This window comes from Rhea americana, unplaced genomic scaffold (assembly GCF_003343005.1).
Source record: "Rhea americana isolate MKP2758 unplaced genomic scaffold, rheAme1 scaffold_44, whole genome shotgun sequence".
NCBI classification, from domain to species: domain Eukaryota; kingdom Metazoa; phylum Chordata; class Aves; order Rheiformes; family Rheidae; genus Rhea; species Rhea americana.
The window spans coordinates 6090492-6112864 of NW_028186579.1; the positions used below are offsets into that span (position 1 = coordinate 6090492).

Genomic DNA, 22373 nt, shown 5'->3' on the forward strand with positions numbered 1-22373 from the left:
CAGATATGTGGGGCAGCTGGTGCAGTTACAGTAGCTTGTGCTGTGCCATCCTGGCTCTGCACTTGTGTTTGCTGGGAGAAAAGGCAGAGGTGCCAGCTTCCCTGCTTCTGCAGGCCTTTTGTAAGTCGTTTGGGTGGTTTGAGGGGCTCCAGATAGGACACAGAATCACTTTGCAGTAGATCAGTGCTCTGAATCAGGGGATGGGATAGGTAGATCATGGCATCTACTCTGTTACCCTTTTGGTGTGAGCAGGCTGCAAGGAGGCAGTACAGCATGGGTAGACCATCTGTGCGCCTTCTGAGCAGGGCCCATTCAGGTCAGCGGCCCAGGAAGTGTCACCAGGAAGGACTCCCAGCCATACCACAGCAGGCCTGTTCAAGCCCATGCCCCACCGGTGTGGTGCTGCACACCACACTGCCAACCCTCACACCACCCTCGTAACCTGGCTCTGCGAGGAGCGCGCGTGGGGCTGGCCTCGCACCACCCCTCTCGTCTCGCTGTCCCTCCAGGATGGAGCCACCACTCCCAGCGTGAAACCCAGACCCCCCTCGTGTGCCTGCGGAGAGCCAGGGAGCAGCAGGGCCTCCCAGCTTTCCCGGGACCCTAGCGCCTGGGGTTGCCCTAGGGCCTCCCGGCTCGGCCCCTGCCGCGGCCCGCGGCCCTGGAGAGAAGAGCAGGGGCAAGGCGAGCGCAGAGCCCCTGGGCCATGCCACCTCCCAGCCCGGACGGCTGAAGCAAGCGCGGGTTCCTGCCGCGCGGGGACGGCAGCCCCGCGCCGCGCCGGGCCGGGGCGCGGGGGGCGGCGGCGCGGCCCCTTTAAGCGGAGGCCCTGCCCCCGGGCCTGGCACGGCCCGCCCCGGCCGGCCAATGGGCGCCGCGGCGGCCGCGCTGTTTGTTGCAAGTTTCCCGTTGCGGGCAGAGGGCGGCAGCGGCCCGGCGCGGGATGCCCGCAACGGCAGCGGGCTCCGGCGGCCGCGGGGGCCAGGGGCGCGCCGCACCGCTGCCGTGAGCAGAGCCCGGGGCCTCGGCTGAAGAGCTCTGCCGTCTCTTGGCGAACACCCTGCGCCAAGTGTCCCCGCGGAGCACCTTGCCGGCTGTTACCTCCGTTCATTCCCGAAGCATAACGGAGGGGGAGGGGGAAAAAAAAAGCAAGAGAAGTTTTATATTTATTTTTTTAGGCATTTAAAAAAAGATTCTCCGCCCCTGCTGCTCCCCCTGCGCTGAGGGCTGTGAGACAGAGTGCAGTGGGGGAGGAAAGAGAGAGAGGGCAGAGCTGGACCCGGGCTGTCCGGAGCTTTGCCCCCCTGTGTACCTGGGGGTGCTGAATGCAAGCTCCTCCAAGCGCAGCAGCAGCGGCTCGGCAGATGTAGATGTGTGCGTGTGTGTATGCTTAACCCTTTCTTGGCTCTTCGGATTTATACCATGCTGAAGATCCTCACCAAAAAGCTCAGGAACCAGAGTTTGAATGAAATTCAGCCTTTCCAGCTAAAGGTAAGAACACCCAGTTTTGTCTTGTTTGTTTTTTGCACCCTTCAGGTAATAGGGATAATAAAAGCTATTAAGTTTCAGTATTTATTATGCTGGGCCAGTTTCCTCTCATCCAGTGTGTTTAGTAGGAAATGGCCTAGACTATATTCCAGTTACTGAAGTCTTGCTCCTTTGCGTTCAGTTACCTGCACGATTCAGTAGGTAACACAGAGGGATAAATAAAGGCATATGCTTCTGAATTTTTTAGCCTAGGAATATTTATTTTAATGAGGTTTACATTTAGCTACATAGGTGTGTGTCTGTATATCTAGTTATCAGTGTCTGTGTGTGTAATCTATAGTTCCTAAAGACCTCAGCAGGCTAGAACTGCACTGTGCTAGGAACTGTACACAGTTTGCCTTAAATGCCTTTCAGTTTGTTATTTACATTTCTCTCTCTCTTGGTTCTGAAGGCCAGGATTTCAGCTGAAGTTTGCAGTCTGGCTCACTACATTGACCCATGCCTTTTCTAACTTTCCCCGAGTCCTTGTATAGTTTTTGAAAGGAATGCTAAGATCACAAATTCAGGGTAAGGAATATCTAAGCCTTTCCTGCCAAGTATGAGGAGGAATTTCTGAACTGTATGCGATGGGATAAAAATGGAGTCATGATGAGCTAGGTAAAAAAAATACCAGATTCTGATCTGGGGAAAGTGTTGTGAATCTGGAGGTATCATCTCAAATTAGTGAAGTTACTCTGGACTGGCATCGGTGCCACTGGAAGTGCAGTGTCTGGCCCCAAATCAAAGATGGGATATGGGAAAAATAGCAGCCCTCATTGCTTGGAATGGGGGCTGGGGATCCACATACTTGACTCCAGTGGAGTCTTTTGTATGTGTTACACAGGCAAATTGCAGTGCGTCTCTACTTCTGCACAGTCACTCTGGCCAGGCTGATGGCAACTTTGTTAGAAACGGTACTGATACTTCCTCAAAGTTTTTTGTGTCTGTGCACTTCTTTCTGCAAGGATTGCAGGCTGTGGTTTTTAGGGGAGAGAGGATTAGATTTTTTTGGAAGTAAAGTAAGGACATTGCTTTAGGTTGTGGTGGACGAATTCAGTACAGAATATCTCTTTGCAGAAGCAGTGGGGGATTTCTTCTGGATATTATATCTTTAGGCCCTGAGGCTGTGATCACCTCCTCTATATTTACTATTTTTCTCCTGGAACCTCAGGTTGCGAAACCATGAGAGTTCTCATAAAGAAATTTCAGGGGACTATATGCAGCCTTCAGGCCGCTTTGGGGGCACACAAGAAAAACCGTAGGAGTGAATATTTGTAGCCATTTTGTTTATATTAGTGCCAAGGTTTTGTGTTGCAAACAGGTGGGATGCGTTTTTGCAGCTTTAGCAGAGAAGACTGACTTAAGTTTGCAGTGATTCTTGAAATTCTGATATATAGACCATCAGAAGTTACAGCCTGCCATGGGCAGTGGTACAAAGATTGGCATACATGTGTATGGGCAGAAAGCCAGACTTTCAAACTCTGGATTTGCATGTGTTTTGTAGGCTGTTGGGGACCATGGGCGGCTGCCTTGGCTTGCTCCAGCCTTGTGCCAGTGCACTAATTGCTTAATAGAATGTGCAGTGCTGTGCCTTAGGTTTTGGGCCAGAATCTTTGCAGGTGTGGACATGGGACAGATATTAAGAGTGAGAAGGGTGGGAGCTCCCTATGGCAGGACTGGACACGGACAGTGGAATAGGTCATAGTTGCAAGTATGATTCTTCTCCACTGCCTTCAGATGCTTGTGGAACAGCTAGCTGCAAACTGGACTTTGGTGTGTTCAGCTTCCTCACTGTCTGTGACCCATGCAGGTGTGTAGGTATTCTGGCATACATTATTTAATAGGTCTAGTCTTGCTAGCATTGAGCTTAGAGGAAAAATTAGCTAGGTGTGGGCAATAAAATCAGGTCTGCACTAATCTCAGTGGAGAATGAGGGACTAATTTTGAAAGAACAAGGATGGATCTCCATTCACAGCCCAAAGCAAGAGCTTTCTGAACTTTAAAAAACAGGATGCTTAGCTGCTTTTTTCTTTCATTACTCACTTGCTTTTGTACTTTATGACCTTTCTTAGTTCCTAAATTCAAGGGGAAACAAGATGCTGTTGTATTTCTAGCTCCAAATAGTACTGCAATCAGGCAAAGTCCCAGGAGACTGTCCTTGGGTAAATTTTCAACTCTTTTATTTATTTATTTATTTTTTATTTTTTTTTAATATAGGCTTGGGAAATTTGACTGACCTTGGATTGGCATCCAAGCTTCAGGAATGTTTTTAAGATGAAATTTCTGCCCACTGTGAAGATCTTTTTTTNTTTTTTTTTTTTTTTTTTTTTTTTTTTTTTTTTTTTTTTTTGGTACAGTCTGTCCTGAATTGGTCTAATGTGACTGTGGTGGGTCTTTCCAGTCTTCCCCCACTTAGTAAAGCTAAGAGGCTACCGTGGCCTCATGTAAATGAATCGAGGAGTTACACATGCTTTGGGTGCTGAGGTAATGTTTTTTGTTGTTGTTGTTTAGTTCTGTTCTTTTTATTAATGTTGATCTTTAGGCAGCAGACCACTAACTCTGCTCTGAGGGCTTTGACTCAGAGGTCTGCTGGTTCATGCTAGTGTTGCTGAAGAAGTAACTGTCCCTTTACTGCCCTTTCCCCAGATGTTACTATAGCAGGAAGGGAAGGACTGACTGACTGATGTGTTCACTCCTGATATTTTACCCACTGTTGGAGCAGCATGTACTGTTAGCACTTTTGCTTCCTGGTAAGGATGGCTGCCAGGGTTCAAATTTGTTTTAGCCTGGGAGGACTGGTCCTGCTGATCTAGCTGGATGTTACTACCTCTGTTGCAGGGGTGGATCAATGGCAATATGTTGGCTGCTGCAGTCTGTAGGTTTTGAGGCCTTCAGCTGCTGCAGATAAATCCAAGAAGGGATTGTGAGCTGAAGCGTTATGCTTCAGCCCGTTGTTCAACTTCCTGCGTCAATGATCTAGTGTTATTTGCTGGAGATTAGTCCAGATTCATAACTCTGATTTTTGGCTGACTGTTGGAAACCAAGAGGCAAAAGCAGATCTAAATTTGCAGGTTAGGGTTCATCTTTGATAACAGCTGGGCAGTTGAGTCTGTTCCAGAGCAGACTTTGTGGGACAGGACAAAAGAGTAAGAAAAAGTAGTGCACTCTGCAGTGAAATACTTTAAATAAGGGAAGCAGAAGAGGCCTGTAACTCAAGGGCTGAATTTTCATCTGGGCCTCTAGCATTAGTTACTACACTTCTTTTTTTTTTTTTTTTCCTTTTCTTTTCTTTCTTTCTTCTCTCCTCCCCCATAGTTTTGGATTGGTTAGCACTGAGAGCCTCTCCTGAAATGCAAGTCAAATTGTTCAAGGCAGCTTTTTAAATATATGTCCTGGAGGTGCATGCGAGTTTGAGATCAGTATAGATTCTGAGCCCTCAGAAGTACTCTTCAACCAGAGTCAGAGTGTGCTTTGTGCAAATGAAATGGCTTGTTCATCTCCACAGCTTAAGAGGCAGGGGTTTCTCACACAGATGCATCTTCTCCAAATCCTTTCTCAGCTCTTGGGCCTTGTGTAGTGGACAGAGTGTAGGTGTCTATTTTGTAAGCTTTGCTTGCAAGCAAGCTCCTTGGGGCAGGGAGCATCTGGTTGGAACAAGTCTGTGCATTACCAGTCAAACTAAGCCCTTGATTAGTGGCCCTGGGTGTTATCAGAATGAAACAGTTGGATTATGGTGTATAAAAATTAACTGTCTGGAATATGTAGCTTAAGAAAACTAGATACTTTGAGGGTGGCAATTCCTTCCAGCTTCGTTGTTGACAAACATTGTTGGAGGCAATGTAATTGATGCTTTAAGCCACAGGAATTGTTGAATTACTTATGTATGCGGAGTATTCCTTTTTGGTCTGGGCAGAGGTACATAGGACATGTTTTGTCATTTCTTTAATGTCAATCAATGTAATGTCTTATGTTCAGTCTGTTTTGGTAATGGAGAACTGCATTTTTCTGCTGCTTAATTCTAGCCTTATGCTTGCTTAAAAAGGAAGTACAGGCTGGATTCTAATGAAGCCACTTTGCCAGCTCCCTTAATGTATCTTCACAGGTTACATATGGCTCATACCCAACAATAGGGACCAGCAAATCATGCCAGTTATTTTTCTACTGGCACCTGCATGTAGAGTCAGCTGTGAGATTCTGTTCTGACCACCCAGCCTTGACAAGTGACTGGGAATCATCCCAGTCCTGTGCAAAGAGGGTTTGGTCATCTATGCGTAGTGAACCTTGGGCTGGCAGGCAGTGACTTCTGAGTCACTGTCCTGGTGGTAGCTGGTTACTTTGCAGAGGCAGGGGTGTGTTCCTTAAACTTTGCCTTCTCAGCTAAGAAAAGAGAGAATTAGTATCTTTATTACTGACACAGAACGGTTCATTCTCAGAGCTCTGTATAGGGGCTCATGATTTTTGTGAATGAGGGCAGATTAGTTTCCTCTGTTCCTTTGGGTTGACTGCTTGTCATGTTCTTGGCCAACCACTGGTCTCCAGATTGACTGAAGAAAGCTTCGTCCAGTAAAAATCTAGCTTAATCTGTCTCCTATAGTGTGTGAAGGTGTTCTCTTCTTCATGGGCTTTCAACATACCCAGCAAACAGATTAATTTCTCCAAGACTTGATTTTAAATTTAAACTCTTCTTCTGCTGACTAGTGGTAACATTACTCTTTTGGTACATCTCACTCGGAGGGGACAAGCACTTGCATGAATGTAAGCATGCAAGTATAGTTTTGGCTTTCAAATCACCTACTGATATTCCTCAGGTTAGGCTTGTGATAATTTGGACTAAAATTATATTAATTGGTTAAAAAAAAAAAAAAAAAAAGCCATGATAGGTGGCGTTGATAGACTTAGCTGAGGCAGAGAGTGATGCTGCTAAACCCAGACAGTTGGAAGGTATAAGCTGTTGAGACCTCTCCCCTAGGCCTTATAAAATGAGAAGTTCGCAATTCTTTCTACTTGACTTCTAAATTTGAATCTTCAGGGTTTGTCATCTTTTCTATGCAATCACCCAACACTGATGATCTCCCATAATGACTTGATTCCAGAGTATACAACTTTAGACAAATAGCAAATATTGCAAGTATGGCAAAATGGGGATTTCATTGACTTTGGGGTAGTTTAATGAGACATCCTGTCAGCTAACCTAATCTATGACTAATATGAAAATATGGAACAGTTTTTAAAAAAGTCCATATGTGTATGTCAAAAATCTCATTATTTTTCCTTGTATTTCCTGATTCTTGATGTTATTTAAATGAAAAATTGAATTCTGAAAATATAATCCTATTCATTTAATTTTTATACTTATGTGGGAACAGATTAGCCCACCTTGCTTTGCAGGACAGTGAAGTTCTACTTAATTTTCTGTTGTCATGCACTATCTTATGGCTCCTGAATTTCTATTCAAGATGCTAAAAGTTTACCTGAGCAGAAAAATGGCTTATATTTGAATTAAAAAAAAGATTCAGGCCATCATTTGTATTAATGATGGCTCTTACAAAGCTGTGGTTTACTGATGTGTTTTTCTTTTTTCTTTATTTTTTCATTCTTCCCCCCTCCCAAGGCTCACATGCCCTTAGGACACCTCTATGGAGTGGGCAGGGCACCACCACTCTGCTGTAGCTTGCCAGTCCAGCTAACTTCCCTGGCTGTCTTGGAGTACTCCTTGGGGCACAGAAGTGTTGAGGTGTCCCCAAATGGGAACCAAGGGTCTATTTTGCTTTCTCAGTGGGAAATATACCCCCCCCCCACACACACACACACATACACAGTGTAGACAGTATCAACCCCTCCTACCCCCACACATTTGTCTGGAGCCTGTTTTCCTGTTCACTGAGATTTGTGTTGCCAGGTGACCCAAGTCTGCCTAGCAACCAGTATCACAGGTATGTGTGCTCTCAGAGCTATTTTTTCCTGCAGTAGCTGTTGTGTGTGGCCATGGTCACAGTCTGTGTGACCTTCTCTTACCACCACTGACCAGCAGAGTCAACCAGCTAAACTGTTTCTCAGTAGGTAGCAGCACCACCCACATCCACGCAGCGTAAACACCCAGGAAGGGATTTAGAGGAAAGCCAATTAGCTGTGACCTTTATTTGCATAGAAGGCATTCTTTATGTGGCATGGGCTGTGCTGTTACGCAGCCTCTCTCTTCTGTCACTCAGACCTAAAAGTTGATGGACCACGTGGCCTTATGTGACCTACACAGGCCTATTTCCATGCCCATCCAGGGGACACACTTCATGTGAAGCACAGTTTGAAGACCAGTTTCTTCTGGATTTGCTTAGTCACTCCTTGAGAGCGGATAGCTTAGGGTGCCACTGGGTATTTCTCCCTTCTCTCACTATGTTTTTCTCACTTCCCAACTCTGTTATAGCCTCCTCTGTACCATGAGTGGGTCTCTTTGGACACTGTCTTTTCTCTGTGTTACCTTGGTCCATGCAAACTTGTTCCCTTGTTGTAAAAGAGACATTCTGAGCTTAGGGCATCTCCCCAGGTACTAACTGAGGCAGGGGAAGCAGACAGTATATGGAGAGTGTCTCTTCCTTTTCTGTAATTACTGCTGGCATGCCAGATGTTGGCCCAGTTAGACTTCTACTGTTGTCTCTTTGAGCCCCAGCAGAATGAGACTGTTACAGCAAAGTACCCTTTGCCTATGTGACCACATCTGTGAAGAAATCGTATGGTAACCTTTCTATCTGAGCCCTGATAGCATCATAGAGGATGAAATACTGTGGATACACGTGGAAGCTTCCTGGTGAACCTGGGCATGGGAAAGTATCTTGCCTGAAAGATTTACAGCAAAGTTGCTGCATAACTGCTTGTACAGTGTTGTGGATTTTCCTAGTTGCTCTAGGATTAGCATGGCAGAACATCATCTGAGGGAGCAGGGCTAAAAGCACAGAGAAAGCTCTGTGAGTGACTAGCAAATTTTCAGACAATTGATATGGGCCAGTTTCTATTTCCAGTCCACTTCTCCTCCAGCTTCTCTTAAACAAGCACTTCTCTTAAACAGCCCACTGTTCAGACTTGTTGCAGATGTTGGTCACTGCTGCAGAGCCCCTTCAGTTTGCCAGGTGCTGGGAAGGGAGATCAATGCCTTTGCCATGCTGGTGTGAGACCTTCCAAGCAGGTGTCCTCAGTGAGGGGATGTGGTGAAACCTCAGGAGGTACCTGGCAGTCTTGGCAGACTATGGGGCTGTGGCTTGTCTTCCTCGAATTGGGTGCCATTGTACAGGGCTGTGTTGACTGCGCTGGTTGGTCATTATACCAAGCACACACCTGTCTAAGAAAAGACCTTTGCAGCCTTGGCTGAGATCGTCTTGTAACCTTTGCTCCAGTGTCAGCCCGTATGAGAAGGCATAGGAGTTCAGAATTGGAAAAGTCTGCCTGAACTTAGGTACTCTAAGGCGGTTGTCTGTTGGTCATGTCTCCCATTTCAGAGTTGTGTTGCCTTGAGGTTTGTTTCCTGTTTGCAAGGCAGATGGTCTTTATCTGAATTTAGACCTATGAAAGGGCAGAAAATGTCTGGATAAAGTACTCCCATGTACTCCAATACTCAGAAATGTCCACAATGAGAATAGACAGATTTTGGTTTCTGACATATCTAGGGAACAAGCTATGTTTATTGGCCTTGAGTCACTGGTTATTTGAGTTGAGTTGGCTACAAACCTGATTTTTGAGCCACTGGTTTCAAGGAGATCAAAGACTTCAAGTTGGTGATGGTGTAAAGGTCTTATCCGCTCCCCTTCATTTTATTCAGATGTCTCATTTTACTCCTTCGTAATGGGGTCATACTGCTTCTCTGATGCGGGCATTTTTAGGTTTTTGTTGTTGTTGTTCTTTTAGGGATTTTGTTTTTTGACTGATATTCCTCTTGGCATAAGAGGCCACAATCTCAATGCTCTTTATGGGCATAAGACAAGAGAAGAAAATTTCCTTTGGTTGAAGGGAAATTTCCTATCTTAAGGAAAGGTGCCAAACAAGCAGCTAAATACACTAGCTTGCTGAGAGTCTGTCTGGGTGTAAGCTGGGAAAATATCAAATAATGCTTTCATGTCCTGTCACCCAATTATTACCCATAAAGCCAAGTGTTTGCTCCAGACAGTTGTCTGCAGCCAGACTGCTGGGGGGGGAGGGGTGGTGAGTGAGCAAGAGTGGAGCTGGTGGTGTTTTATTTTTATTTCTTGTGAATAACCAACTCCTAGAGAAAAATAAGTTCTACGGCCAAAGGTTGGTTAATAGGAGAGAACAGCAGTATTTGGTTTGGAACATGTAAGTGACATCATTTAGAAGCTTAGAAAACAGTAGCTTCCGTATATTTATTTTTTTTTTCATTTTTTTAAAAAAAACTTCTTTCTTTGACAGAACTTTGATAGAACAAGTCTTTCTTGAGGAAACTCCTCAGAGGTATTTTGCATTGGGCTGCTGTCCAATGCAAATTCCTCTCTCTTTCACCTGATATGGTATATGGGGTTGTCAGTTTATTGTATGGCACTTGGCTATCATGTCAGTAGTTTTCCGTATTGAGTGAGGTGAGCCTGATCTGCAAGAACATCATCAAGTTTTGTTTTGGTTATCTGCTTGTACTGTAACATTGCATATAAATATGCATTCCCTATATGGCCTATTTATATGAATGACCTTTAAGAGTAATGATTCTCCATTAAACCTAGAATCTGCTTTCTCACAGTGGTGCATGGGGAAGACTCTAAGAACAGAGCAAACATACTTTGGTCTCATGAACTTAGAGACAGCAATTCTGTCTCAGAATTAGTAATCCAGGGGGCTCCTTTTTCTTGCACCTGTCCATCTCTCCCCCAGAATCTCTGTAGGTCTTTGCAGTCACAGAATCCTATGGCAATGAGTTCCACGCCTTAACTGCATGTTGTGGAAGGATCACCTTTTGCTTGTTTTGAACCTGTCTCTTATTAATTTAATTTGGTGCCGTCTGACTTACGTTGGTGGAGAGAGTAAACATTAAAATTCTTTCTTTATGCTGCTTATCTCTAAACCATTCCTCTGTGTGTGGGATGAGAGGACCACCTCTTTGGCTAGATTCTCCCGAGTGAGAACCAATGCAAATCACTTGATGCCTAGCAGGAAAGGATCTGGCACACTGTGAGCCATGGCAGGTTTTTGCATAATACTCTTACTTTAAAGATACCTGACCAGATGGATCAAAGGTCTGATCTTGAAGGATGATTCTATGTTACTGACTTGCTCCATGGTGAAACATCAAATCTGATGTAGATCCATAGAGATGTAGAGCTCTGCTTGCCCTCAGAAGGGTTAACCTGGGATTTTTTAGGGGAAGAAGCCTGAAACATTTGTGTTCTGGGCCTTGAAATGCATTTTCTAGCCTTACTGTAGGACATTGTTCCTTGTGTTTGCAAATCTGGCTAATGTAGTTCACTATGGCTAAGCAGAAGCAAGTGTTGAATGAGATCTCCAGCACAGGCAGCTTCTCCTCAGCTAATGAGGTGTCTCACAGTGATGGCAGTTGACCTCTCTGGGCCTTCTGAGGAGGGAATGGAAAAACTGTTACCAGGTTTATTGTTTGTTCCAGCTCCTGTTAGGCTGTGCTTGCCAGGCTGAGGGGCCCATGGAATGATGGGTAGTCACTGTAAACTGTCTTGTGCAAAGGGACCTCTTCTCAGTGCAACAACTTAATAACTGAGTTAAGCTAGTGGGAATGGAGTGCAAGCTGGGAAGGGTGGGGAGACACATTCTTGTGGACTAAGCAGAAATGATTGATCTGAGTAGCCCTCTCTCATCCTCCCTTCTCTACACCTGTGTGACAGATAAGATTGGCTATGCTATAGGGATATAGCATATATATCCATACATCATATATATATTTTTTATATAGATAGATATGTATGTATGTATATATCTATCTATATATATCATATGTAGGGATATATCATCCTTCCACTTCTGGATGTCCCTTGTACTGGCTTCCCCTTATGTTGTCTGCCTGTGATAAATAGTGTGTTGTAATCTGACAGCAATCAGGGCTGAAGTTCAGCTGCATGTGGGCTGGAAATTACAGAGGGAACCAAGTCACTGTAGCTTACTGTAGGTGGATGAGGCCCAGGAATGAACGTAGAGCTACAGTTTTTAATCTTTCAAGCTCCTCCTTGTCCTTCTGGATGGCTGTGCTGTGTAGCATTAACACTACTGTGTGACACCGTTCCTGCAGGGTGTGAGCCAGGGGAATGCTAGGGCTCCCTGCTGTAAACTGTCAGAGGCGCTGACCTCCTTTGCAGCAGGGTCTCTTCTCAGCATAACTGCATTGTAAGTTGCTTCTTTCTTCTGCCATGTGTTTCTGATACTTTACTGCTGTTTTTTTTTTTTTGCTAATTCTCTTCTGAATTATATATGTAAAATGCTGTCTTCAGGCTTATAGATTGAGAAATATAACAAGTGGATAGTAGTCTTCCAAGAGAGTCCTTGAAATTTGGGTATGGATAAGCTGTATATCTCTTCATCACATCCACAAAGCCATGAGTGAAGTCACAGAGGTGGAGAGAAACCTAATGTGTGGGTCCTGCTACATGCAGGTGACTGCTGGCTGAGGCCAGACTAACTGGGCATTTTTACTGAACAGAAACTGAATGGCAGGAAGAGAGCAGGAAACTTGTCAGAGACTTCTTGGGAAGAGATGCATCTGGAAGCTTCACTTGCAGGTAGAAGTGGAGTTGGAGTATGTGGTCTCTGTCACCATAATTAGTGTTGTAAACCTTAACCTGCCCTGTCAGCTAATGATACAGATAGCTCTGAGACATGCAAAAGTCCTTTCTACTAGAAAGGATGGTGTATATCACAGTATGGAACTGTAGCATCCTTGGAACCTTGCCTATGTACAGCAGAAGTAGTATTATTCAGTAGAGCGTGGTAGTGGTCTAGGAGGGCAAGAAAGAACTTAGAGGATGGAAGGCCGTATTTTCACTTTTGTTACTAGGCCGCATCCATCTGCTGACCGAGGGCTGTGGTAATTTACTACCATTTCTAATTTCAGTCGTCATGAGGTGCTGAACCCTGGCCCTAAACACAACTGCAGTAATACTTATACAAAGAGGTTTTGGTTCTTGTACTGGCTTGAGTTTATCTTGAGTAAGATTTAATAGAGGGATCTTGGCTAGCCTATTCTAAAAATACTTACTCAGAGCTTCTGAGAACAGACCCATGGTGGATAGGAATCAATGGAAGAAGCTGTTGCTGTGATTCATCTGATACAGGTGTGTAAGACCAGATCCCTAACTGTTGTAAAGCAGTGTAGCTCGGTTGTAGGCACCAGCTGACTTCCATTCCCCGTGGTCTGAGACCATTAGATCTCTGCCATTTCTGGTGACTTACAGAGTGTACATGATTGTGCCACGGGCTCATTATTGATAGATACTGTGCTTCTCTGGAACCACAGTAAGGCATTAGGACTTGTTGCACTTTCCGCAAAGCTCCTAGTGCTTTTATCCTTAGTTTTCCCATGCAGAATAATACCAGTTTAGCCCTGGGAAGGACAGGGAGAAACCTAAAAATTGATGTTTGATATGGATTCTGACTGCTGCAAGAGAACTGGTGTGGGGGAGGTGGGAGTTGTAGAGAGTCCAGCTGTGCTTTGTGGTTTTGGCATGAACAATATTTTGACCAGTCTTCTTGGGCCCCTTCCCAGTGCTGAACCCTGCCACTGTACTTGGGAAGTTGACTCTATGTGGAGTTCTCTGATTCACTCTGCTTGCAAATGACTACCCCAGGGCAGTGCACTGTCTCTTTTTTACTTCCAGTCAGGTTTGGCCACAATTGTGACTTCTTTCCAGGAGCCCTAGACATCAGATAAACAAACTCACAATGCAAACAGTGTCTTCAAAACATATTTTAATTTTGTCCATGGGAATACAGGAAGGTGAAGGAAAAGACTTAAAGCAATAAACAGACGTGTGTGTTTGTGTGTGTACACACACATCCTTATTGTTCTCTGTAAGCCTAGCATTTACCTCCCTCAAGGTCTAGGTAGCCTGACTATGTTTCTGGAAGTCAAGATTCCTTCTGTCCCACTGAATGTAAGCTCAGTTTTCACACTCTATGGTTAGGAACTTCCACCACTTGCACCATGAAAGGTGCTAATCACTGTGTTACTGAGTGTTTGCAGGGTAAGCATTTGCAAAAAAGGACATCAGTATTGTTTAAACATTGGGGTCTGGGATACCTGGAGTGACCATCTTCCCCCTTTAGATATGTGAAATGGCTGAAGGTTAAATTAGACTCTAGGCCTATGCAGAAGATAACATGGCTGACTGAACTTTCACCTTTCCTATTAAAAAGCAATGTCTTTGGCACGGGACAAGCCTGGTAAAGAAGGGTGACAAGGAGTGTCATGTCCCATCAACACATCACCAGTTTGTCCAGCTTGATAAAGCACCTGTCTGGCTTAATGTTTGAGGGTTATGAACCCTAGGTTTTCCCCATTTTTTTTGCAAATTGCTAGAGGTTCAAGACATTTGGAGGCAGAGCTGTTATGAAAATAAAAGATAATAATTGAAGGATTTTAAGAAGTATTTGTAAACTGAGACTGTTCTAACTGGAAGTCTAACTGCTGAGGAACTCCAGCTTTAAAATATCAATCTAGTCTGGGCATTCAGATGTCACTTCTGGATGCCTGAAGGCTAAACTGAATGTTTCCTCTAGTCTCTAACTCTGCTGCTTTACTAGAGGAGAGAACATGTGTTACAGCCTATTTCACTAGAGTAAATGATGCCCGTAATGCTGAATGTCTCTCAAAATAAAAATTAAGGGAGAGCTTGGGAGAGAAGGAAGATTAGATGTTCATTGGAAGGTCTGTTTGACTCTCTTCTTCACTCTTCCTTGTGTTGTTCCATAGGACAAAACTGCCTTTCAGTGTATCAGTCTCGCCTGCGTTCCCACTGTCTCTAATTCAGAGTTTCTTCAGTGCTTTTACTGAATGCATGGTACCTCTTTCATTTAAGATGAAGCAGTGTCCCATGGCAACTGCAGCAATTGTTTACCTGTATTAAAAAAAAAAAAAGTGGGGAATTTACTGAAGTGTTTTCACTAAAGCCAAGCAATTGGAAAGGGGAAAATCCAGCAGCAGAGCTCTGTGCTATAGTTGCCTGTGTCTCTAGCAGCTCTTCTGTAAGCAATGCAGCAGGCAAAAGAGATGTCTCAGGTGAGTACAGGTTTCATTTCTCCAGTTTGAAATCTGAGGAAATGGAAATTAGCTCCTCATAGCAGAGATTTAAGCAGTCATTGGTGAGCTCTTCATCTCTTTCCAGTTCTTTGCCAGGAACCAGTGAGTGACACTGAATCAGCAAAATCTTGTTCCAGAACACACGGATGGAGCATCACTTAGTGGCAGGGATGGCCTGGAGTCCTAGGCTCAACAGAGTGAGCCTGTGTAGTAAAGAGCCCTACATCCAGTAGGGGAGGCAGCATTGGCTTTCCCCCAGGGAAGCCTCCTCCCTGGAGGTAGACTGCTCCCAAACATAGGTTGGAAATAATATCCTGTAGCCTACATGCATTCTTGATGTGGGTTGGGAAGGAGAGGAGCAAGGAAAGAGGGAACCCTGCTGCTTCAACTTGTGTAGAAAAAAACTTCAATGGTAGAAGAGGATTTTTCCATCTTAAGGGGAACAAGTGAGTGAGTGAAGTTCTAGTTTATCAAAGAACTTCTCCCTCTACTTTTTCTATCACATAACAGCTTGTGTGACAGATGTGTTTAAGTATCTTCAATAACTGTATCATGAGGTATCCTGCAAACAGTAGGAGCAGCCTCTAGAGTCAGCACAGGAGAAGGAACTTCATGGTTCCTTTTCTCTCTTCCTGAGTGGCATAGAAACATATTTCCCCCCTGCAACCCCAAATTTTGCACATCCAGATCAATGCTTATTGCAGTGATGCATACAGATGCTTACACACGCATGCTTCCACAACACAATACTGCTTCATTGAGTGGCATGCTTTAGAGGAGAGGAAGTGTTACTGTTAAAGGCTAGGAGTAGTCAAGGAAGAGTATCTATCTCTAACTAGTCAGAGGATTGTCTTTTGGTTCCCTGTATCCTTTTTAGTGTCTGGAAATTTTTCTTATCCCCAGAAAAATGTCTAGTCCCCTTCTCAGTCTTCCACTAAACTTTGTGTGGTATGGTAAGGAGTTTCGTGTATTAAATTTGAACTCTAAGAGGTTAATATCCAGTCTGCTATGAAAGCTGGTGTTCCATTAGGCTTGGAACACAGGAGCTAGGGTCTGGTACATGGGAGCTGATGGAGTTTGGAATAATTCAATTTCCAAAACCAAGATAGATACATTTTTTTTAAAGAATTTACTAATACTAATAAAAAGAGGATTTAACAATACTAAAATAGATTTTGCTAAGTGACAAATCAGAGGAATTCATGGTGTTCATTTGAAAGACAAGACCACCAGTCAAGAGGGTATTGTATGTGCATGTATATAACCCACAGACTAAACACTCCACAAAATCAGAAATGAGAGGACTTATGAAAGACAGTGTATGTTATGGAATATCAGAGGCAGTATAACTTTTGAGTCTGTTCTAATTTCATACATGAGTAAACTGCACAATTGATTTTTTTTAAGGCTTTTTTTGTAGTTAGCCTGTGGTGTATGTTTTAAATATGGCTATTTCTTATGGGTAGGCTATAGCAAGGATATAATAAACCCAGTGGGACTAATGAGATGAAATTGAGATAGGTAGAAAAAAAGCCTGAATGTCAGACGAAATGTGCTATGGGTGAGATAATCTTCTCAGAAATGATGAGAGTTAGGAAGAATGGCTGAATAGGTGTCTCTAGTTGCCTTGTTTCTGAAAACAATAATGTGTTACTCATGAAAATCTCGGTTGGTCGGAAGAGTGAGTGTTTTCTCCCCGTCTCCCTCCCCCCAAGGCTAGCCTAAGGAAGATGATAAGCATGACTGTGGGAGCACCATTTTTTCTAAAGCCTTTTGTATTGTCCTATTCATTTAATTTTTTTTTGAGATATACAGTGGGATCAAAGCCACAGACTCAGTTTCCTCTTGTTTGAAAGAGATGGTCTGAACCTCTAGAGAAACATTCAAGGCAACTCAGAGTGAATTGTTCTTGGACTGCCTGCATGATTTGTCCATGGTGAGACTTAGGGCTGGCTATGTTGTGCTTGTATGGAGAGAATTGCATATATTGGAAACCCAGGACCAGTAGACATAAAGACCTTCAAAATGTCAATCATTGACTCAAATCCAGCTCTTGATTTTAATCATCTGAAGCCAGGGATATTGTGCGATAGCTCTTTGACCTACATGTGCTAGATGTTGCTGCTTCATTTTTGGAAGCAATATCATGCACTGTATTGACATGTACACAGTGCAAACAGTGGAGCTGATGAGTTTCCCTTGTAGTACTGTCAGAACCATTAAACTTCATTGAAAATCCTGACACATCCAAGGGAAGTGTTTTTATGTGCAAATGAGCCACAAACTAAGGTCAGTACCTCCCAGGTTAGAACTGGAGCCTTAGCTTTTATGTTGAAGACAAGGCCTCTGTCTCTTTGTACAGCATCAAGCATAATGGCACCTCAGGCTCAGGTGGCACCTCTRTAAACTACCATGACATAAGCAAGGTATTATACCTGCTCTGGGGACAACTAGAAGCGAATTAAGTTGGTAATAGTCCTCAGCACTACCAGCTGCCTTTATTAAATAATGTATGTGTGTGAATACGTACAATAAAATTGTAGTTAACTGTGGAAAAATATTTCTCTGTTTACTTCAGGAATGTTAGAAATAAGGATAAATCTGTGCTACTTTCTCCATTCATGATTTGAGAGCTGGAAAATCAGTTTAAGAGACCAAGAAGATAAGAAAATATTTTCTGGCTTCTTACTGGACAATGTAAATATAGAAGGGCAAAAGCTAGCTCTAAAAGGGGAGGAGGAAAAAGGTGGCAACAGACTTTTGCATTAAAAAAAAAAAAAAAAGGAGGATAGCACCAAAATAGGTGAATTGACTTAACAGCTGTCACACTCCATGTCAGCCAGGATTTCTCTGCTATTCCTGTTATTTCTCTGCATTCACAGTACATGTCTTCTCTTTGTAGGCACCCAGTTAAGCGTAGTTGCTCTTTCAGGTGCCAGTGAGGCCAAAACACTCCAAAGACATTTCCTTAGGAACCCTGGAGGAGGCAAAATGAGTTTGTATCAGTGTAATGGTTACATGCTGCCTCACTTTCTATAAAAGTTAGGGACAGCATATCAAACACTTTCAAAATGGAAACACGGCATGTAGCCTTTTGAAACTTGTTGCTATCGGATACTGTTGTGGGCAAGTAACTTACCAGACTCAAAGCTGTGAATGATGGGAATATCTGTTACCTTCAATAAAAAGGTGTAAGGTGTAAAAAGCTCATCTTGCAGTGATTGTATTATTCCAGAATTGCCTCTTGTAAGGGTTTCTTCTGAAGTAATACATTTTCCTTTGACTCATTTGGTTTTTGACCACTGCCAGAGACACATACTAAGCAGCATAGCTCAGAGATTTGATCTGATACAGTAACTAGTAACTTTCAGGTATGTTTTATGCAGAATAACAAAAGTCACTTTAGTGACAGGTAGATTTTCTTCTACACAGAGAACTCAGCAGGAATTGGATCTCTCTTACCTGAAAAACTTAACTTCAGAACTCTCAACCCATCTCAAGAAGAAGGTACCAAGTTTGTTAAATGTTGGAGAGGGTATTTGGGTATAAGGTGAGTGGTTTGGTCAGGTTCATTGGCAAGTCCAGAAGCAAATGTTCTGAAAATTCCTATAGCACAAATAAGTTCTCTGAAACTTATGGTTCCAGAAGCTTACAGTTTCTTGGATCATCTAAGAGTATTCAGGGATATTGCAGGAGTCAGTGCTGACAAGGAGAACATACTGTTGTTGTTTACATTTCTGTGAAATTGTGCTTCTGTGTGTGTGTGTTTTTTTTTTTTTTTTTTTTTCCTACATTCTTCATAGCTGTATTTCACAAAAGCAAGGTGGTAAAGATGCATCTGTTCTTTGGTGGCTTGTGTGTGGTCCTTGATATGTGATTTTCACATCAAGGGGATGTGTGGGCACACACATAAGATGGCTAAAGTAACATCACATCCATTTGTGGGTATCTTACAAGATGATAGTACTGTTGACAGGATGTATCTTTGCTTCAGAGGCAAACTTTGGAGATTTAGTTGTCCATGTGAGGTGGATGTGGTAGACCATGATGGTTACAACCTGTGTGCCTGGGACACTAACGGCAGGGTATGTTCATTTGTGCTTGGGAAAGAGCTGGCGGTGTGATGAGGTGGAAATAGTGGTAAATTGTGTTTTGTGTTGCTTGCAAGTAACAGGGTAGACTGAGAATTTGAGGCTGGGAGATGAGGATGTGTGTTCAGGGAGGTGCTATGACAGGGTGTGTGTGGTTAGTTGGGGTGGACGCCTGCAGGATATGGGTGGGGAAGTGGCTTTGGTGGCAGCAGCAGGGGCAATATTCAGTGTTCACAACAAAGCCTTTTCTTTCTACTTGTCATCTAGATCTCCTACCCCCCAAGTGATGAGGACAGCGACGACTCTGAGGGAGAGAACCAGGAACTTGCCCAGATTGACAGAGGTAAAGGGACAAGATAGGAGGGTCCTGGGATGCTGCAGAGGGAGTGCATTTTGCTTTTTACCTCTGCTCACAGAAATGCCTCCTTCCCAGTCCCAGCTATATCACAACCAGGTTCATTAAGTCAGTCATCTTGAAGTCTTTGGGATCTCACAGGGAGAAGCTGGTGTTATCAGATGCTGTAATCACCCTTTGCTTGAAAAAGGTAGAGGTCATTAACCACAGGTTAAGAAGCTGCAGACCTAGCAAAGGTTTCCAGCCAGGTCAGCAGCAGAGCAGGGACTAGCACTCCAGCTCCTATTCTATGCTTGTGCATTTACATCATCTTGTTCCAGGTTTCATCTTCCTTGCCATTTCCAGGTTTGACCTTGCCTTCCTTCCCCATCCATGGACTCATTCATCAGATTAGCTCCCTCCCTCCCTCCTCCTCCTCCAATACACTGGTATTGGGCAGCTCTATCCTTGGACCTACTTGGGGATCTTTGACAGAAGAGGGACAGGCGCTTTGCCATGTGTGTTTTTTTTTTTTTTTTTTTTTTTTTTTTTAACCTGGCATTTAGTGGCTTAGAGCTGCAGTGAAAGGGAAGATTCTATTTGGTCCCATGCTGAAGCATGTTCACTGTCAATGAAATCTGCAGTAGATGTGCCTGTTGATCTCTGCTAAGTCTCTGCCCTTTGTGCATGCCCTGTGTTTTATCTGGGGCTCTAATCTGGCCAGATTTAGGCAGATCCTTATGCAAGGATGGGAGAAGTTAAATTCTTGACCTCCGAGACATGTTCTGCGAGAATTCTAATCCCTGCTCCAGACATTTAACCTAGAAAAAAATCAGCAGAACAGTTAAAAAGGTGCACAAATTGTGACTGAAGGCAGGCTCTTTATCTGACAGACTTTGTAATTGAGGATCTTTACCTCCAAAATCACAAGTATTTGCTATTTGAGCCATAGATAAGCTTCTTACATTACTGTAACTTACTTAACCCCATGTTCCTTGAGAGATGGTCACTAGAAAGTAATATTTCTGGATAGAAGCAAGTGATTGATAGCACATTTTGTAAGATAATGTCTTCTGCAGATTCAGGGAATGAGGTGGGCAGCAGATTCATATTCTTGCCATACAACTAGGCTTCCAGGTGACAATATGCAAGGTGGTATCTAGCAGACTAGCCCAAACTAAGATCTGGGAATTTCCAAAGGGGAGAATTTAGGAGAAAAGTGTTTCTTCTGGGGAAGAAAAGGAGGAAAATAGTTCAGAAATTTACTTGGGAAGTAAAGAAAACAAGTCAGGAGAGCAGCCCTAGTTTGATAGGGCATGAATGCAGATCTGCTATTTCTCTTCTTCCTGCTAGAGAGAAGACGGAATTGTACCTTGACCCCTCTGGCCACCAACCAGCTTCAGAATCAGGAGAATCAATGCTGCAAAGTTCGGGCCCTTTTCCACGCCAGCCTGGATCGCCATAGCTCAGAAGAGGAGCTGGAGCGTATCAACCGAGAATTCGCTGCTGAGAAACGAAAGTGGTCTCAGGTCAGCAGGCTTGCCTGCTGCAGTGACAACAACAACACATCCTCCAGTGATGAAGAAGTGAAGAACTTGTGCACCATGTCCTTCCGACCTGTAGCAGAACAGGCTGATGGCCTACACGCTAGCCCAAGCCCTGTGCTCTTCAGTGCCTCCCCTCCTAAGAGACTCCAGCCCCTGGTGCGGAACCCAGCCTCCAGACCTATAATCTTCACGAGCGTCGGGGCAGGCTTTGAGCAAGTCATGCCTTGTAAGAGACATCGACAAGGATATGGGGATAAGGTCAGCAGGCCCAGCCTGGACCTGGAAAAAATGCAGCAGGTAAGGTGGAACTTCATACAAGGAAAGCAACATCACTCATGAGCAAGTGTTGTGAGCAAAGAGGAAAAAGTTATTGAGGCAGGATTCAGACAATTCATAAGGCTGCTTCTTCACGTGGTCACATCTTCAGAGCCATAATCAGTACTTCTGCTGTCTGTCTCAGATAAATTAGGCCTAAGTTTAGGGAGGACTCTTCCGAAAAAATAAAGCTCTACTAATTGAGCGTTTCTTGCCAGAGTTGGGCTGTTCTGCACGTTAAGAAGGAAGCATCTGTACTGGCCAGTTTATTGCATGGCACAGGAACAAAATCCCTGGAGTTCACTGCAGTGAAGTTACCCCTGGTGCCATGAGCTGACTCATAACATTCGCTCCCGAAGAAATAGTTGCTCAGGGCTGTATAAAGAAATATCTGAGAGATGAAAGTAGACCTAGATGTGCTGATGATAGATACCACTTCATGTTTCTTGGCCTTCCTGGGACTGGGTCTCCTTTTTCCTCCTAGGGATTTTACAGCAGTGCAAAACTGTGTGTGTTACATTTTTACGAGGTTACAAATAAAAATTGTTTACAGTTTGCTCTAGATGCAGTTATTCCTGATTTTGCAGGACTTCTGGGGGAAGTTTGAATCGAGCTGTGTAAACACTTGGAGTTTGGGAAATGCTTGAAGGCTGTGAAATGTGGTAAGGAATAGAGCAGTGACCTGCCTGGTACTGATGAGGTGAGCTGGCCTGTGCAGTGCCTGTCCAGCACCTCTTTTTCAGAAGGTGTTGTTACAGAGTTAATATCTCAGCTCTTTACCAGTACAAGATGAAAGATAAATAATATAGTGTCTATTTGGAGGAGTGTTTGAAGACATCTGCTGAATCTGGTAAATTGCAATAAGTTGAAAATGGTTATTTTCAGTTCTGATTTCCTCTCATGGAAGAATTTGCCTGGTCCTGTTTGGTTGGATGTACCAAATTTAACCTCATTAACATCCCTTTAAGCCTGTGAGAGAGTCCCACTAAAAAAAAGGACTATGTATTTTCCAAGATCTATAAAAGCAAGCCTGCTCCATTTCCCCATTACATAGCTCCCTGTTCTCAATCCTGTTGGCAGCATATATCCTATGAATGCATAATGTAGAGTCTTGTGGTTTCAGTACAGTTTTCCTCACCCCCCTCCTTTCCCTTCTTGCCAAGTTTCTGCTCATAGAACATTCAAAAGGCCCAGTCCTGCATTTCACATCACCCAAATATTCCAGTGATACTGACAGACTTTTAAAATTAGTCTCGTACTGTAATGAGAAAAGGAAAAAGCTGAAGAGGCTGTGCTGTGTTCGTGTT

The 22373-nt window shown here is 43.8% G+C and overlaps 1 protein-coding gene across 2 annotated transcripts in view; it reads left to right on the forward strand.

The window, feature by feature from the left end:
- The first annotated feature begins 927 nt into the window (after positions 1-927).
- The window catches only part of LOC146589708 (uncharacterized), a 42295-nt gene continuing 20849 nt past the window's right edge, over positions 928-22373 (forward strand). The window contains exons 1-4 of one of the 2 annotated variants that reach the window (XM_085315895.1): positions 928-1491; positions 19138-19213; positions 20558-21048; positions 21654-21722. In XM_085315895.1, coding sequence (XP_085172021.1) covers positions 1387-1491; positions 19138-19213; positions 20558-21048; positions 21654-21713 — 732 coding nt within the window. In that variant the 5' untranslated portion in view covers positions 928-1386 and the 3' untranslated portion in view covers positions 21714-21722. Of the gene's footprint in view, positions 1492-19137; positions 19214-20557; positions 21049-21653; positions 21723-22373 lie in introns of those variants that run through there. The other variant, XM_085315896.1, reaches the window with a different exon arrangement.